The 18223-nt window shown below is 34.1% G+C and overlaps 3 protein-coding genes across 5 annotated transcripts in view; 2 read left to right on the top strand and 1 right to left on the bottom strand.

Moving 5' to 3' along the window:
• The window catches only part of LOC144847555 (lysoplasmalogenase TMEM86A-like), a 115512-nt gene extending 108908 nt beyond the window's left edge, over positions 1-6604 (bottom strand). Inside the window, exons 1-2 of one of the 2 annotated variants that reach the window (XR_013613754.1) lie at positions 6488-6604; positions 2080-5645 (exon numbers count right to left, since the gene is read on the bottom strand). Coding sequence is in view for 1 of the 2 variants with exons in the window: in XM_078703976.1 (XP_078560102.1) it covers positions 4938-5645; positions 6488-6505 (726 nt within the window). In the remaining variant the exon portion in view is untranslated. Of the gene's footprint in view, positions 1-1513; positions 5646-6487 lie in introns of those variants that run through there. The other variant, XM_078703976.1, reaches the window with a different exon arrangement.
• A 2347-nt stretch (positions 6605-8951) lies between these two features.
• LOC144847546 (tyrosine-protein phosphatase non-receptor type 5-like) overlaps positions 8952-18223 on the top strand; it is a 50251-nt gene continuing 40979 nt past the window's right edge. For both annotated transcript variants that reach the window (XM_078703961.1, XM_078703959.1), the window contains exon 1: positions 8952-9329. The gene's annotated coding sequence lies outside the window, so the exon portion shown is untranslated. The remainder of the gene's footprint in view (positions 9330-18223) is intronic.
• On the top strand, positions 10795-13782 carry LOC144847538 (uncharacterized). Its single transcript, XM_078703949.1, has one exon. The coding sequence runs from the start codon at positions 11332-11334 to the stop codon at positions 13780-13782; it is 2451 nt and encodes an 816-aa protein (XP_078560075.1). The 5' UTR covers positions 10795-11331.

Genomic DNA, 18223 nt, shown 5'->3' with positions numbered 1-18223 from the left:
CACACATAACCAAGATGCGCTCTGTTGAATGTGATAATCTACACAAAAAGATAACAAATCCTAATTTTTTAATTCAAGTGGCCATTTGATGACGTCAAAACATTTTGTACGTAAAATGTGTACATGAATTCATATCTACAACTCAATGGCTTCCAGAATAAGTTAAAAAAATCGGGGGTCATCTTGCATTCTGAAGAATTATTTTCATTTTAAAAAAGACCTATTTTTCACCATTTTCAGAACTTTTGTAAAATAAATGTGCGCATTTTGTCATTTTTAACGTGCTCGTATAGCGTTATTTTAAGTCGGAACTGACTCAAATTTGGTGAATGTACTAAGGATGGTGAGTAGAATGAGATTTGTAAAAAAAATTCATATTTTTTACGCTTTTTAAGTATCGCGCGCGCAAAAACGCATTTTTGCGCAGTAATTTTTTGAAACACGCAAATGGCCTAATTCATGCTCTAAATTGATCAAAACTTAATTTTGAGCGTTTTAAATTTTTAACGCGCGATATCACGCGCATGAACCTACGTGTGCGTGCGTTTTTATTTGCTAATATTTTTACCCTTGATCTGAAGTTTACGTGTAGTGAATTTCATTAATATGTGATAATGAATTATGGAGATATGATTGATAATGTGATTTCGCAAAATGGCGTATAAATGTCGTCACGGATGAGTGATCACGCTGGAAAGCTTATTAGGATTAAGTTGTATTATTTGAAAGATATTCTGAAATTTTTGTAATCATTGACATTAAACTTTTTGAGATAATTGTTACACAAAATAGTGTACAGAAACAATAAAAAGAAAAAAAATAATAAAAAAAAAAATAATAATAAAGATTTTATACAATAACAATAGGTGATCATTTTATTCTAAATGATCACCTAATTATAATGGACTCGTCTATTATATACAGTTTATTATTTGGCTTTTAAAATGTATTGAAAGTTGACCTTCAATTTCTTTTTAGTACATAAGTCTAACTATTGATTGTATTCAAATGAAACCGGAGAGCTTTCAAAATGCATGTACTGGAGTGTACACTATATAAATATATGTTTCTGGAAGGCCTATTTTTGTATACAGAAGACTACTGTAAGAAATTATAAAGGGGCGGATCCAGGATTTTTTTAACAGGGGAGCGCAAACATAAAATATTGAAAGTCTGTCAAAAAATATATCAAAGAGTAGTTTATAATTTAATTTTAGTGGTCAAAGTGTAGAGTACCTTACCCCTAGTGCTTCCCCTGGACCTGCCCTAGACTGTTACTGCTTCATTAACCCCTAGTGCTTCCCCTGGACCTGCCCTAGACTGTTATTGCTTTATTAACCCCTAGTACTTCCCCTGGACCTGCCCTAGACTGTTACTGCTTTATTAACCCCTAGTGCTTCCCCTGGACCTGCCCTAGACTGTTACTGCTTCATTAATGTGAAAAATCATCAAAATTAAACAATCGTTTGTACACAGACTGTCTGTATAATTTTATTTTATTAACATTATATAACATCTAATTATTATATTTTAACAGGATAAAACAAATATTCAGTTTATCTGTAAAATATTCTTAAATATGTCTATTAAAATTAAATGGTATCAAAGAATATAAATACATATTTATAATTCATTACTATAGATACTTATTATATTTAAGTTTACTGTGCCTTCAATGTATAAACCCACTGCCCCTGAACATCACCAATTTTTTTATTTTTTTTAATTTAAATTTAGGTGGGCTTATATCAATATCAGTACCACTGTGTAAGAGTGGATTTTGCATGGGGCTATATTTGGCCATAAAATCAATAACGTATCCACAATTGAAACATAAAATAATAATATAATTATTGTAACGTGAGAGAATGACCTTTTGAACAATAGACCTATGTGTCCTATGATTTAACCATTTCCTTTTTGTAAACTGAGATTCCTAAAACAAAAACAACTTAAATTCTCTACTGCTTTTATTTCAAAGAAAAACTAAATTCAATTTTAAATTAAAATTTAAATTAATCATTCACAATCTTAAATATTGATAATTAATTAATCAAATTTAAAATACTCATTTTTTACTAAAAAAAATATAGGCTAAACATAACTAGCACACAAAAAATATTTAAAAACTCAAAATGTCCTTGTACATTAGTGATACCTATTGGTACCAGTGGATAGAGAATTTGAAATAAAAATGGTATGTATACGTATTTATGTACAGTATGTCAAAGGTTAATGTGTATCTCTTTGTTTCAAATTCAGAATTCACAGGTATAGAACTAAACAAATTAGGTAGTAATAAAAAATGCACCTATCGATTTAATAAGTAGTACATTATTATTTTATTTGACAAAAAAGCTAATAAATTAAACAAAACAGCATTAAACACATTTTTGGGATGTACAAGAAACATAGGACTACCCTATGATACATATTTCTGTCAAATAAAATAGGCTGCTTTATACACCTGAGAAAACAAATATCTTTTGACACCTGTATCAAAAAATCCTTACTGAATGTACAGTAAGCATTACTGATATAATAGGTCTTTGCATTGACTGTTGCATTACACTTTACAAGGTAATCTTGTCTGACTTACCACTGAGTCGAAAATAAAAATAATTTTACATTTACAGATCAGATAAACTGAATAGAAAAGGAGAGGAAACTTATATTGCAATATATAAACACAAATACAGTAAAATAAATACAGAATTGATAAATATTTATCATTGATGAAATAGTTTTTCTTTTTGTTTGCTAGAACTTTAAAGTGTTCAGAATTTAGAAATGAAATATTTAATACATTTTCACTTTCAAACAGGAGCGGATTCAAGGGTGGGGGCTTCTAAATTACACAAATTGTAAAACAAAAGATAGGACATCAAATAGGACATCAAATTAAGTGCAGCACTTCATTTTACTACTTTTAGGCCCTGCCCTGCCTCCCCCTTATTTAAAAATCCTCAATCCGCCACTGTCAAACCTTTCTAAACCTTTTATTGTAAAATATGTTGCACTCTAAATAATTACGAATGAACTAAGGTTGCAATTAATTTTAAGATAAAGTCTTTATCGTATAAAACAAAACTTGTAATGTTGGAAAATAAGAACATCAAAGTATATGCAAAATCGACTTGTTCTTTGTTTCCTTTTCTCTCCCCCGCCCCAATCAGTTACAGACTTGTAGTCAATTGGTCTTTCAATCTTACTGTATAATTGTACTCATAGAAATATGGAAAAATGTTTCCTCTAATAATTTAAACTGATACATGAATTTTACAAACTAAATAATGCCAAATTATTTGTGCTTTTTCGACTTCTATTACTCTTTTTATTATACATGAAGTACATTGTATATTAAACTATGCATTCAAATAATAAAACACATTTTTCTTGTACCAATTTGTAGCAGATGGAATCTATTTAACCACATCAAACCAGTATGACCTTTTATGTTCACATTGTTTCCAAAGTATTGCAAAATCAACGGTAATAGCAAACACAGCATTCTACACAACAAAAAGGCTATTTTAAGAGTTCAGTTATGAAATATCAAACAGTATTATCAATAAAGATAACAAATAACTACATAATACAGTAATCTGTTATTGCTTCATATTGCCCTTATAATCAATGAAATATAAAAATATCTTTTAATTTATCATTACAGTAAATATAAAGCTATTTTAAGATATCTCTATCTACAGTAGCTTAGTTTAGACATGTGATTTTATGGTAGGTCCATATATGGTTAAAATATTCAATCATTCTTTTTTTTAATTAGCAGGAACAAAGCAAACCAATTTTTCTAATAAATATTAGTAGACTCTTCCTTCTTCGAAATTTTAATCGTTAATCCAAGAAATAATGATTACGAAACGATGAACTGTACAATCATTTCCGTCATTGACAACAACCGTTTAAAATTGTATGGTTACAAAACATGTTATGAAATCTATATTATCTTTATGAGCCATGAAATTACAGGGTAAGTGAAAATAAGGCCTAAAATAATTACATAAATATTATTACTTTTTATTAACACTATTACACGAATATGATATATAATAAAAGTGGACAAATTGAAAGTAAACTTCTAGTAGAAAAATACTGTACTACAAAATTACTGTAATCATATCTTATGATTATAAATAGTTACAATTTACAGTACAGTACATTTAAACAGAGCTGAATTTAATATTAGAAAGTATAATTCAGGTTTGCCAACTTTTGCTTTGCTAGTAGTTTTCCTCACCACGCAAAAGAAGAGAAGTTATAAATCTTCAAGTAACAACTCAAGAGAAAATAATACTAAAATTAGAATAAAATGGATGGAAGCCAAGATAATTTTAGCAAACTATTAGTCATGGCCATTGGTCAAAAATTAGAATTCTTCAACAGAAAATATGTAGCAAGCCAGAGAGGTAGTTCATGTTACCATGTCATGTGGCAGTAGAACAGCAGGGTATCCTTTAAGTACTAGTATAACCCAATGCTAGCCAGGCAAGAAAAACAAATTAAATTCAGGGAAAAATTACATGGACCAATTAGGGTAAGCTAGAAACAACAGATTGTTTCTTTAAATAAATAGCTCTCTGTGGGCTATTTTGAGCACAGACATGGTCGTAATCCCTAATAATATCTTTAATCTTTAAAATGTGCCGTATAAATGCTAATAGCTATTTCATTTAGGAGCCAGGAGTTCCCCCCCCCCCCTCCTCCGAGAGTTTAACCCACTTTAAGTCACATGGCTACGATTTTTAGTGTTTTACTTTTTAATAAGCTTATTTATTATACAGACTTGCTATTCCTTCATTTTATCTGCTTTCTATTACCGCTGTACATATTATCAAACATATTAATTTATAAAATATTATATTATTGTTAATTTATTTAGAGAAATTTACTTTATTAAATTACTAAAAACACATTAATCAATTTTCCTTCTTTTTACTGCAAACTTGAGTAGTATTTTCATCCCCACGTGAGGACAACTCCACGACTGATAACGCAAGGCCAAGCTGGGCTGTGTAATATGTGCCCATGATGATCTCCTGGTGGTAAGGCACAGGGAACCTGAACTTATTCACAGCCAAAACAAAGTCTGAAATGCAAAATAAAATAGCACCGACTGTCGCGCAAATCTTTGTCCATGTCCACATTTTCTCAAATACTTGTAGTCTTGCGACGGCACGCCATGCCATGATCAGGATCAGCAGGATGTATAAACCACCGAGGAATATCATCTCGTTCTGTAATCCTGGAAGCATGAAGAGGTAAATAGAAAGGCCGAGAAAACCACAGACACATAAGACTGACCATTTTGCTGGGGATACACCAAATGCGATGATATATGTCAGATGTGCCATCGCAAAAAATAGAAGTCCGTGGATGAAGAAGTTCTCGCAATATATCAAACATGCATCACCCACACATGAGAGTATAAGTCCGAAAAGTATAAGAGATGAATAACGTTTTTTAATTGAAAAATAGTAGGATAGAACAAAGAAACATAGGCTGACTATTGGTAAACATTTGAAGAAGATTCTGTAAGGTGATGGCTCCCACTTTTGCGGCTGCAGCGCAAAATATACGATTGAGCTTAGGAGAAAGGGAAGGAGTTTTGGTCCAACAGATTTTATCTGAAAACAAATAAAAAATAATTGTTTAAACAATGTAACCATACTTTACAATCAATTTTTCAAAGAATCAGCTATTGGAAGAAAATAAATTTGTAGAGTTCAGGAAAATTTTTTTTTTTGGGCATAGAACCTTCTTTTCCTAGCACACAGTAGAAACCCTCATTTTAAGGGGACACTTTCGTGTACATGTGTAAATATATTTTTTCAACTATACGACCAACCCTTATTCAGGGGAAACCCCATTGGGTGCCAAATATCATTTAAATATGTCCTCTCTAATGTATTCTCTTTTTTGCCATTCATCCTGGAAAATTTTATTTTGAAGGCTCATTTGTATGGGGATTTATATTTATTTAAACCAATAATTGAAGGCTATTTTGTATAAATGTAATAACAACTCCCTGATATACCCATTGTTCCTGAATTAAAACTAACCCAACAGGGCAGGTAACGACCTTGGGGTATTTGTGGTTTGTGAACTGCAGCATGGGTCTTTGTTAAGTTTAAACCAAAAACAAAAAGATATTGTTCTGTAACACTCCGTGTCCGGTTGGTTAATATAGTAGGCCTATACAGTACAAGTTAGTTTTAAAACTATTCACTCACTAGAGCACATGTCATGAATTTTAAAATATAAAAGATAAATGAAAGATTTTAAGAGAAATAGGAACTATCATCACGACTAATAGCACATGCAATGTGTGTGCTTATCTTATCGTCTTCCTGGCGGTCTGAACACGAGTAACCATACTCTAAGCTCACTCAGTCTCAGCCTAACATTGTCCAGTGTTTTAAACACTCTTTGAATCTAATCTATCTATAGAGAAACACAAACAACTTACCAAACGATTCCTCATCATTTTTCTGACAGTTAATTACAATATAGTAGATTTTAAAGCAATAAAAACTCGATGGTTATAGTTGGTCACTAACTGCGCAATGGTTCTTATAGATTATAGCATGTGATAGTGTTTACCTCTGGATGCAACGTCACAGAGATTACGTCAATGATGTTTTGATCACGTGGCTGATTGATTTCTATGGACTCGTCCATTACAACAAAGAAGATAAAAATAGGGTCTGCATCATCATACGGTATTTGAGAATGCTAAAAAATACTAGGAATTTTATTGCGGTGTAAAATAATTAACTGGAAATTTCATATACGGATATTGATATAGTAATAAATAACAATAATATTGAGTGAAGTTTGTTTGTAGAGCCTACAACTGACAATATTTTCCTGCAACTTATTTATTGCGGTGCAAAATAATTTAAATACAATTAGGTCTAACTGGAAATTCCATGTAATTTCGCAATTAATAATATTGTTATACAGTAAAGTTTCCCAAATTTATCATTTAATTAGTTTACAATTTTAGACCTAATGCAATTATGCGAAATCCATGTGCCTCCATTTTGTATGACACGCATGTTTCGTAGGCCTACCATATACTACTACAGTATTACATTTTAAAGTTCTTTGTTTTTTTGTAATTATAAAAACATATTCGTTTTCTTAATATGTATTTTTTTAATAAGATGCAAATAAATCAAATCAAATTTGACACCTGGAAAAAGTACGTGACTGCTTAAAGATGCGATATGCGCCATATTCTTATCTTTGTCGTATATGAATCAAACCCTTTTAATTTTTAAATAATAAAAACTAGGCAATAACAACTTAATGGACTTTATTATTATAGTTTAAGCTAAGTATAAAAAGTGATGTGTCGTGCAGATGTACCGAATGGTTGATATAAAAAATAGATAGAGATAAAGAAAGATAACGTTTTAAAAAATCAGAGAGGGCGACATAACATCGTAGAATTAAAGTTATACTTCTCGTTCTCTTTTCGATTATTAATTGTTGGTAGTATATATTGATATTTCTGGATTAGCAAGTAAAAAATAACGCTGTTGTTTCATAATTTGTCGTTTCTCTTTCAAATATTCTCAATTGTTGTATTCTTTTGTGTTTTTATAAATAGGTCTACCTGTGTATTTTAAAAAACTGATTTTTTGTATTGACAAAACCGCGTCATCTACAATTGACTACTAGTAGGCTACTACTCAGTTCATGTTGTATTTTTTCTGAGATCGCTGCGTTTTTGAGAAGGATGAGAATTATTGTTTATGAAAAGAATGACGTGATTTCCAAATTTTCAGCCGAATTAAACGCATAAGTAAAAGCTGAAAACAGAACATATTTATTATGTATATTTATCTATTATTTATATTATAAACCTCACTCCCGAAAATCGCGGGAGGTCCCAATATTTCGAGTAATTTCTATTCTGATGTGTTTGTTTTAATTATTGTATGTTTTTCTTGCAAAATTCTCCCGATTTTCACTTTTACATGTAGACCCACCATTGTTTTGGTGGGCCTACTGCCATTTTTAAGTTTGAGTTATTAATATTAATTTATCAATAGCGCCCCCTAGAATAGATGGAATGGAATAACGATTCCACATTAATATGTATGGCTATATTACGTCATTACTTCCGTTATAGGTAGCTCAACGACTCGGGTTTATGACGTCATTACTTCCGTTATATAGTTGCTATGGAAATATGAGATTTTAATATAAAATGCGTTCTTGTTTTAATCATATTATGTAATCAAACGTCCATCTTCTGCAAGGTGTTTCTTGAAAATATATACAGTATATAGAGGTTTAATATCTTAATCCTTGAATGAATAAAATTATTCCTGAATTCGTATCGAGAGATGAATCGCGACAATTACCCTATATAACTAGGCCTAATAATATATCCCCTCCCTATCTTATTCTTAGATAGGCGCTACTATTCTTTAGGCCTATGTATATATATATTTTTTATATTTTATTTTTATTATTTATGGTACTAAAAACGACACGATGATAGTGTACATTACTGTGGGAAATTGTTGAATACACTTATGACAGTATACTATACAAATAATAAGTCATAGTAAATAAAATAATAGTTTAGTTCGATTGGTAATTGTTGAATAATTAATTAATTAGTAGGCCATGCATAGTTAAATGAGTGAAAATCAGGTTTTAGATAAACAGTAAATAACAGATCAAATAGGCCTAAAGAATAAAAATTGTTACTAATAATTATATTGATTTTAACATTGAATGATAATTTATACAATAGTATCCTACAATATTATTTTCTACAGTGGTGGCCTTTAGAGTTAATTAATCAATATTCATAATATTTAAACAAATTTGACCTCATTCATATCACGATATATTGCATATTCATTTTTACCTGCAAAGAACTACAGATGGAAGGAGGCCCTCACGGAACGTGTATGTTGCAAGTACCAAAGAATATGAAACATACTGCACATAAGTAAGGTGCAGAATAAACAGTGGTATTGTACACTTTATGACCCACTTTCACCGGTTTATTTACCAAGGCTAGCTGTACAACCTTGCAAGCAAATACAATCTTGCCAGCGAGGTTTGACAGACTTTCACTGGAAACGATTTACCGTGTGCTAATTGTACGTGTTCTCAAACAACCTGTGTGAGTGACACTTGGTGGTTGGTTTCTACGTACGTAGTAGTAGTAAGCCGGGCGGTCGAGGGTAAATTTGTGAATGGATTTCTACCACCAGTGACTGACAGCCGGATGCATAAAGTACACTGCAGATATTCTGAATCGGGTTCATCTTCAATTTAAGGTAACTGACATTATTCTCAATATATCATTATAACAAAATTAAGCATGTTCTTTCCGACCGTACTTAATAATTCAGAAACTAGTTTAGGCCTAATTATTTTTTAACCGACGGCGAATACATCACCGGATGATGGTAACATCTGCCGTTAGTCGTCTGTTGTGTATTTCTGCCAGTTATTAGTTTGCTGAGCCTAGACATTTTATTTGCTATTACAACCATGTATTGGCTAGCAATTCAAGTCTGACATTGCTATAATTATGTGCCAGTGCCATTAAATCAGTCTTAGATTATAGGATTGGGATGGGTGCAGGTGGTGGGAATCTAAAGGTTTACGGATAAGTGCAGTGGGTGGGGCATGCAGTATGGTGTTTTTTCATTTCAGTTATGGAACGCCTAAATTCATGACATGCCACACTTTATAATTTATTCACCATCATCTTTATGTACAAGAGTTCGTCTGGCTATACTAACTGTTGTGAAAGGGGTCTCACGCTTGAATACCCTGTCCAGTATGCTCATTTGCATGTAAATCAGCTGGTTGAAATGCATGGCTGACCCCACCAGAATAGGCTAGTTAGCTCACTTGATGTCTGGACCCCATGTAGGAAACATGCTTAATGCATAAGAGTACCCTGTACTATAAACAGTATTTACCCTAGAGGGGTACTGGGCATTGGGTCTCTGTAGTGGTTTTAGTACTGCGGGACTGAATAAGGTGAGTGTATTTGCTTGCTTTAGTAGGCCATTTCAGTGCTAGCCTAAAATCACAACATTGGCGCTGCGAGCAAAAGCTCGGAAATTTTTTTTTTTTTTTTTGGTGGGGAGGCGGGTGCCTTGATTGCCGGGCTGGCATTCTTAACGTGATCGGGTTGATCGCGAGGTATTTCGTCCTCTACTGAAACCTATTAACTTATTGTACGTACGGTGCATTTGTTAGTTTATTGGAGTTGGTGTATTTATTGAAGGGTACAACATACCGGTAAAGTTAATCACGCAGTATTGTGGCATTTGGATACTTGCTGATTAGCGTATTGACGGGGTTAGTCGATACGTACCGGGAGTTGTATTGTTTGCAGTACTGTAGTTGAAGTATTAGTGGGCAGTTTACTAGGCCGTATCACCTAGTGGGATACTAGGCGTGGCCGGCGAACTGAGTGGCACCACTAATTTTAACCTTGATTGTTTTTTATTGACAACATCCTTTTCGTCCGTCAGTCAGGTTTTTCATCTTGAGAAATTATACTGGCTGTACGTGAAATATTGTGTTAACTTCACAGTGGCATTACCGCTTTCCTTTCTTTGCATCGGGGGAAGGTTTAGTGGTAAGTGTTGTTAAACTGTATCGACGTCTTTTTAATAATCTAGTTGCTTTTTATTGCAGGTTTGCTGGTGTAATATTTTAACGATATTTGTATCGCCAGCTGCCATTTTGCAATATATGGGTGTGCATTGGACGATATTTTATTATACTGTTGTGCTTGTATTCATTACTACGTCTATCAGTATTTTAATCCATATTGTATTCTATGCTAAATAACATCTGCTATCTCACACTGCAGCTAGTTTTACCACACTGAAGATCGTAAAGTGTTACTACAACTTTTATTCCGTGCCAGTCTGTTTTCTTCTGGAAAGCTTGAAGACTGTTCACGTGATTTGTGACTTCAACTTCACACACTGATTATCACTGCCTTTCTGCGGAGGGTAGAGGTCTGTGATCAGTGTTCGTTGAGAATTACCAAGATCTGGATTTGGAGTATCGTCATCATTTGAATGCTGTGCAATTGGTGAATGTATCACAAATGTTTTAATAGTTTTATGCCCATTTTAATATTCCAGGCATTGGTATTTTATGACATTTTACATTCCTAGTTTATACACAGTATTCATCTTAACCCGGATAATTACTAGTGGCACAACATACCTTTAGATACATTTTAATGAAAGTCTTTGACCTCTGGCAATACTTTTCTACTTTTAAGTGTATCGTATGTTTTAAAGGATGCCTCATGTTGCAATAAATTTCTGGACAGAGCAGGATCTCGTCCATCTACTAGGAAAGAAGGCTAGGAAGATTACTGATTGGAGGTCCAAATTTGGAAATATGAGACCCTGTGACTTAGAATATTTAACTGGAATCAAGTGCTTGTCATCCAAAAAGACTCACTGGGATTTCACACCGAATCCTCAATTAGTGAGTAGTTGGGTTCAGAACACTAGCACTCCTCAGCTGTTCCATGCATCACAAGTTCCCTGTGGAACTTATTCCGGTGATTTACCTGGTGGTAGTTTCTCATGGAAACACACTAGTACCAACCAACCTAGACAATTCTCTAGTTCTGACCACAGAGAAAAGACAGATCCAGGTTTTAGGAATAGATATGCAACCAAAACAGAATGTCAGCCAACATCTAAACCATTAGCTTTAGACTCTAGTTTTAATGTACGGGGTCACCATTGCACTAAAGGTTGTAAAACCTCAAAAACTAGATCTATGTCTAAGCTTCGTAGATTATTGACTGAGGATTGCTTCAGTGACTCTTCTAGTAGCTCTAGTCTCATGGACTCCAGCTCTAGTAATGAGGAGAGTAGTGACGAAGATAGTGATCAGGATAGGGCTTATGGTAAATATTCTACGAGTGTTCAATCTAGAAGACGACACTCGCATAGGCATTCCCACCGATCACAAAAACTATTGAGACAAAAAGACATTCCCAAGTCCCTAACTTTTAATGGCTGGGATGATGACTGGTATCCTTTTAAGAAACGGTTCAGATCTTTCGCAAAGGCGCAGAACCTTACCACCGGGGATAGTAAAAATGCCCTCTTTTGGTGTATGAAGGGACCTGCGGCGAAGTTCTTAACTAATCTTTTAAGGATGGAGCCAACATTAGACTTCAAAGAGATGATGGATGTCCTCAGTGTACGTTTTGGAGATGGTGAGCGGTCTCTGAAACAGGAACGACACGAAACTATAGAAAAATGGGGACGTAGAGTCATGACTGTAACCGAGAAAGCCTGTAGTGATCTACCTAGATCTAGATTGCAAAAGCTACAGGTGGAATGGTTCTGCACTGGGTGTCACGACAAGGAGGCTGGTGAGTATGTTTCACGGAAACATTGTGCTACTATCACCGAAGCTCTTGAAAAATATAGGAGGTTTGACTTTCGCCGCAAAGGGTTGTACAGAGAGCATAGGAGCAAAGTCAGAAATGATTTAATGCCTCGTACTAAGTCTATGACTTATACTCTCTGTAGCTCAACCCATCATCACATCTCCTCACACGAAGATGAAGCCGAAAACCATTATCAAGCTTCTGAAATCTGGAGTAGGCCGAAAGAGTCATCGATTGGAGAAGAGGACGTGCCCAATGGGAAATCTCTTACCATGATAAAGGCTGCTGAGCGGCAAGGTAAAAACAGACTTCCTGGCACATCCGATGAACTCCAACCTGGGGCGCCTTACTCTTCATCAACATCGGACATGCTTCCTGTAGCACACCCATGTATTGCCATGGAACAACTAGAGACCATAAAACAAGGGTGCATTTTACCCACCGGTGAAATGCCTAACCCTATCACACCAACAAGTGAATCAAGAAAGAAGAAAAGTCAAGAATCGGTGTCAAAATCTGCCCGTGCTAATCTGGATTTCCCAGTGGTTGACTCATGGTCGGCTAGCATTTCGGGTCAGGAAAGGACACATACAGCACACACCACAGCTCTTGACTTCACAGTGGTTGAATCATGTTTAGCCACCCTTGTTGAAGACCTAGAAGGGAGGACTAAAGTACCAGTGTTAGTACCTGATTTCCCAGTGGTTAATCCAGGGGAGAAGCCAGGACAAACTAAACCTGATGGTACCAGAGAACCACGTAGACGACGGCAACTACCCACCATTCCGGTAGAGTGGCCTGAACCAACACGGAGTCCACGAACTCCAGAACAACACAGACGAGGGCCGCAACTACCTACCAATCTGGTAGATAAGCCTGAACTACCTCGACGAAGACGGAAATTACCTACCGTTCCGAAAGAAAGACAAACTGTGATATCCGCTTTTCCTGTTGCTGATATCCGATCTGCCAGTATTGGAGTCTGTAACACTCCAGTGACTTCGGTCACAACTGGATCTGATCGGACTAGTTGTAAACAGGCTGCGAAAGATGTGGGATTGACTACAGTGGAGGTTACCATAGTATCGACAGACCAACCCCAGGTTAGAATGGTAACTGAAGTACCCTCTGAACACAAGGTAAGTATGCTTTGTCTTTCAGGTACAGAGTTTACGGTGACATCTTCCTTTCCTATCGGGAAGCAAGCCTGTAGCTCTCAACAGTTACATTCTTGGCTACTCACCCCGACCAAACCTGGGGTTCTACACAGCAGGACTGGGAAAGTAGACCCCAAGCTAGCTGGAACGATTCCGTGGGATCCAGGAGGTGAAACTTAATGGATGCTGTCACTTCTGACTGCGCTTCCTGAGTGTAGTCTGCAAGAATCTTTACGGAATCAAACTGGAATTGTGCCCATGATGACGGAGCAGTTAGGTTGACTCGTTTCTACTGGAAACCTCAACCTAACTCACATCAATATCAACCTGCCAAATGGTTTCATTACTTTTGCTCGTGGCAATGTGATGTACATTTGTTGAGGTTGATTTTGTAAGTTGCTGCTATGGTAAGTATAGTGATGCAGGATCTGATATCTGTTCATCAGTATGCCTCCTGAGCTTCACCCTTACCATGACGATGAAGAAGAAGATGAAGCTGCATTTCAGGGAGTTTCCCCGGTGTATTCAAGCTAGTGTGAGAAAGGTGGAATGCATCCCTTTTGGAATGGGGAGGTGTGTTGTGAAAGGGGTCTCACGCTTGAATACCCTGTCCAGTATGCTCATTTGCATGTAAATCAGCTGGTTGAAATGCATGGCTGACCCCACCAGAATAGGCTAGTTAGCTCACTTGATGTCTGGACCCCATGTAGGAAACATGCTTAATGCATAAGAGTACCCTGTACTATAAACAGTATTTACCCTAGAGGGGTACTGGGCATTGGGTCTCTGTAGTGGTTTTAGTACTGCGGGACTGAATAAGGTGAGTGTATTTGCTTGCTTTAGTAGGCCATTTCAGTGCTAGCCTAAAATCACAACAGCCATTAAATCAGTCTTAGATTATAGGATTGGGATGGGTGCAGGTGGTGGGAATCTAAAGGTTTACGGATAAGTGCAGTGGGTGGGGCATGCAGTATGGTGTTTTTTCATTTCAGTTATGGAACGCCTAAATTCATGACATGCCACACTTTATAATTTATTCACCATCATCTTTATGTACAAGAGTTCGTCTGGCTATACTAACCATCGTCTTATACTCAATTGCCTAGAAGGACCGGGGGTTTTTGGTTAGTGGTGGGGAGGGAGTAGGAGGAAAGGGGTGGTATTTTTTTTTGGTGATGGCTCTAATTAGCCCAAGGAAGAGTTTGTAATTTAACTCTTCCCTGATTAGCCTAAACAAATGAACATGATGAATATTTTTCCTTGTTGGCGGACCATGAATTTGGTCATATTTACCGTTCATCAAGCTCTCGAGATATTTTAAATCTAGGATTATTAAATATATCTGATAAATAAGGTACCAGTAAATTTTGTTGTTATTACAGTTACTCAATAAATTTCATTGGTACCAGCAATTCTTTCCCTGTTTTTGACAAAACAATCTGTAGTCAGTTGTTTAGTTAAAAATGTTGTTTGATCTAATTCCATATGTTGACACAATTAGTTATTATATTTATCTATGACACAGTTTAAATAAATTTAGGTAAAATATAAAGAATTGACCGAGGAATTAATGTAGTTAACATATTGTTTCTATTGTATTTAATCATATATAAACAATAACTGTTTTAATAAATAAAGGCCTCAGTTTTTTTTCTTGCTTAACTTAAAAGCAAGATGATTGTATAGGCCATCCATTTGAGGGTGGGGATTTATGGACTATACAATTATTGGATAGGGGTGCTAAATAAAGTTTCTTATATATTAGGCTCTTGTATGTTTATCTAGGTATAATCAGATAGTTAACAACCCACACTGTTAATTTGTTTATTTTCCAATAATAATTACAGTAAACTGTTTACATAACATGATCTATTCTGTTGAATATTAAATAAGCATGTAATTAAAAAAAGAGTTGTTTGTTATTTTACTAGCATCACAGCTTTATGTAGTCACAGTAGGCAAACATTTGACAATAGTAGCCCCATTGGGATCCAGCCACTGATACCAACAACATTTTTCATTTTTTCCAGCTATTTTTGCCTTTGGATCTATATATTGTTGAAAATATCAAACATGCTTAGGAATAAATCATCTTAAGTCAGTTTTGGAAATAATTTAAGCAAATACTTAAATTGTATATTTATTTTTCTATATCTTAGAATATAAATTCCATAATTTCATAAGATATAAAAGTGAACTTGTTTGATATCTAATAAAGCATCAGTTTTTCACGTTTTAAGTTCTTGAATAAGCAAAAAGATTGATAAATGTCAGCCCACCCTGTGTATAGGCCTATCTTTTTTATAGCATAGCTCCAAGCATTGTGAAATACTAGGTGTTACAGGACTTTTTCATATTGTTATAAGATAGGAATTTTACTGACTATTTATTAATAAAAATAGTATTTTTCATTGTAAAATTGATTGTTATAAAGATTTATTCACCTTTTTTCCTAATAAAAATGCCTCAAAATTACACAAGTGAGTGAAAATGAAAGCATTTCTTTCGAACTATGTTTTGCATAGCTGTGAATGGTGTGTGTAAATATACAGTGTAGACCTATTGTCAGTAACCTCCTTCTGTTGTACATCCGAAATTGACAGTCAATCCTAGTGTGAAAATGGGTCAATTCATTGATTTTTACCATGTACACGTCCACATCGTTTCATATGCTAATTTCTTGTGTAGAAACTAATAACGCAATACTGCAACAAAATATTGTAGAATAGTTTAGTAATTTGAAAGTCCACACAATAGTGATTTAGTTCACTTGTGGGATGCCCTGTCTCATGTTCTGGCTGTTATTTATTATGTTGTGTATTTAATATTGTTTTGTTTATTGTTTTGAGACGAATGAATTGAAAATGAAATATTTTGTGCCTAGCTTACCTGGATAAACCGATAATAGCCCATGCTCTCCAGAGGGAGGGCTTTATAGATACGAAAAGTTAAAAGTTCCTAGGATATTCCTGGACCATAATAGACTAGTTCCATAATTTTATTGGGAAAAAGGAAATTATTTATGTAAATTATGTTTGGAGTATTGATTGTTATTCATTTTCATTTTTGTCATTCTCATCAATAACATCACCATGTATCAATCTTAGTATGTTTGAAGATTTGAATGCTAAAGATCAATCCTCTTAATGGGCTAGAGGCAAACCATGTAAATTCATATTAAAGAACTTTAATACACAATGCCAAACTATCTTTTAGCAAGACTGGATTTATGTAGAAGGGTTGGTTTTTTTCCCAAAAGCTGAAAAATTATCATGAGATAAGCTAGTTAGGCAAAATCACTTCCACTATGGTATCTATGGTAAGTAAATGGCACTTTAGGAAAGCAGGCCAGTCTGTATTGCCCAGTAGGGCCAGTCTGTATTGCTCTGTAGGGCCAGTGCATATGACCCTGTAGGGCCAGTCCGTATGACTCTGTATATTTTCTTTTTTAAACGGCAATGGGAAAAGGAGAAACAAGTGCAAACAACCTTTAAAATACTTTAACATTTATTTTGTCCAAAATATCATAAATAAATAAATATTGATGTATTATTTATTTGGCAGAATAAATTAATCATAATCTTGATCTACTTCTATGCTCATTATCCCATAATTAAATTAAGACTAATAATAATTCCAAATACTATATGTTATACAATTTAATAAATATTTTACTATAATTATGATCATACAGTAACACCTGTTTGATAAAAAGTTCAATAAAAGAATTATTATTAATATATATGTATTATATCGATTAAAAATGTATAATTACAGTTAATGCTTATCGCTTTGGGTTAATATTTATGATTCTATTCTTTTGACCTCTAGGTCAACTTTCATCTACTGTCCAAGGCCTTTTTTAATATCATAATAAATTAAAAATTAAATCTATAATTAATATCTATATTAATATCTATATTAATATAATAGTTTTGGGAGCAAAAAAATTATATATTCGAAGACCTATTCAATTAAAATTACAATGTCAGTCAGTTATTTATATACAGTAGTTAAGCATGATCTTACTTCCAGCTACAAATTATGCTTATAAAACTAATTCATTAGATCTTATACATGACCTCAAAATAAACTTACACAAAATCTACAGTATTAAGGATTTAGGTTTAATTTAGGTAGGTGTGGCATAATGTTTAGAATATTTGACTTCAAAGTTGAAAATAAGGTCATTTAAAAGTCGTCATGTTGATCAAAAAGATTGGATTCAAAGCTAAATTATGTATTATATTTTATGCCTAGACTTTCAGGGTTAACATAATCAGAATAGCCTTCAATATTATACTATCTTTATATTATATCGGAATATATTCAAAAATTGCACATAAAAATATACAAGGCTGAATTGCATAGTGTATAATGGGTATATAGCTGTTGTATATATAAACGTCAAGGACGCGGTATAGTGAGTGGAGTTAATGCATACATACCCTATGATTAACAATGTATAAAAATATAATTTCATCTACAACTACACAACACAAATTATAGGCCTACAGAAAAAACAAATAAAAAATCATTTTTGTAATGACAGTAACATTTTCATTACACCATCTAATATACCTTATCTCAATTTTATCCAACCCAGCTCTGCCAAAAATGT

The sequence above is a fragment of the Antedon bifida genome, chromosome 7, assembly GCF_963402885.1.
Source record: "Antedon bifida chromosome 7, ecAntBifi1.1, whole genome shotgun sequence".
Lineage (NCBI taxonomy): Eukaryota > Metazoa > Echinodermata > Crinoidea > Comatulida > Antedonidae > Antedon > Antedon bifida.
Note: the sequence above shows the minus strand (reverse complement) of the source record. Positions and strands in the feature narration are given on the sequence as shown.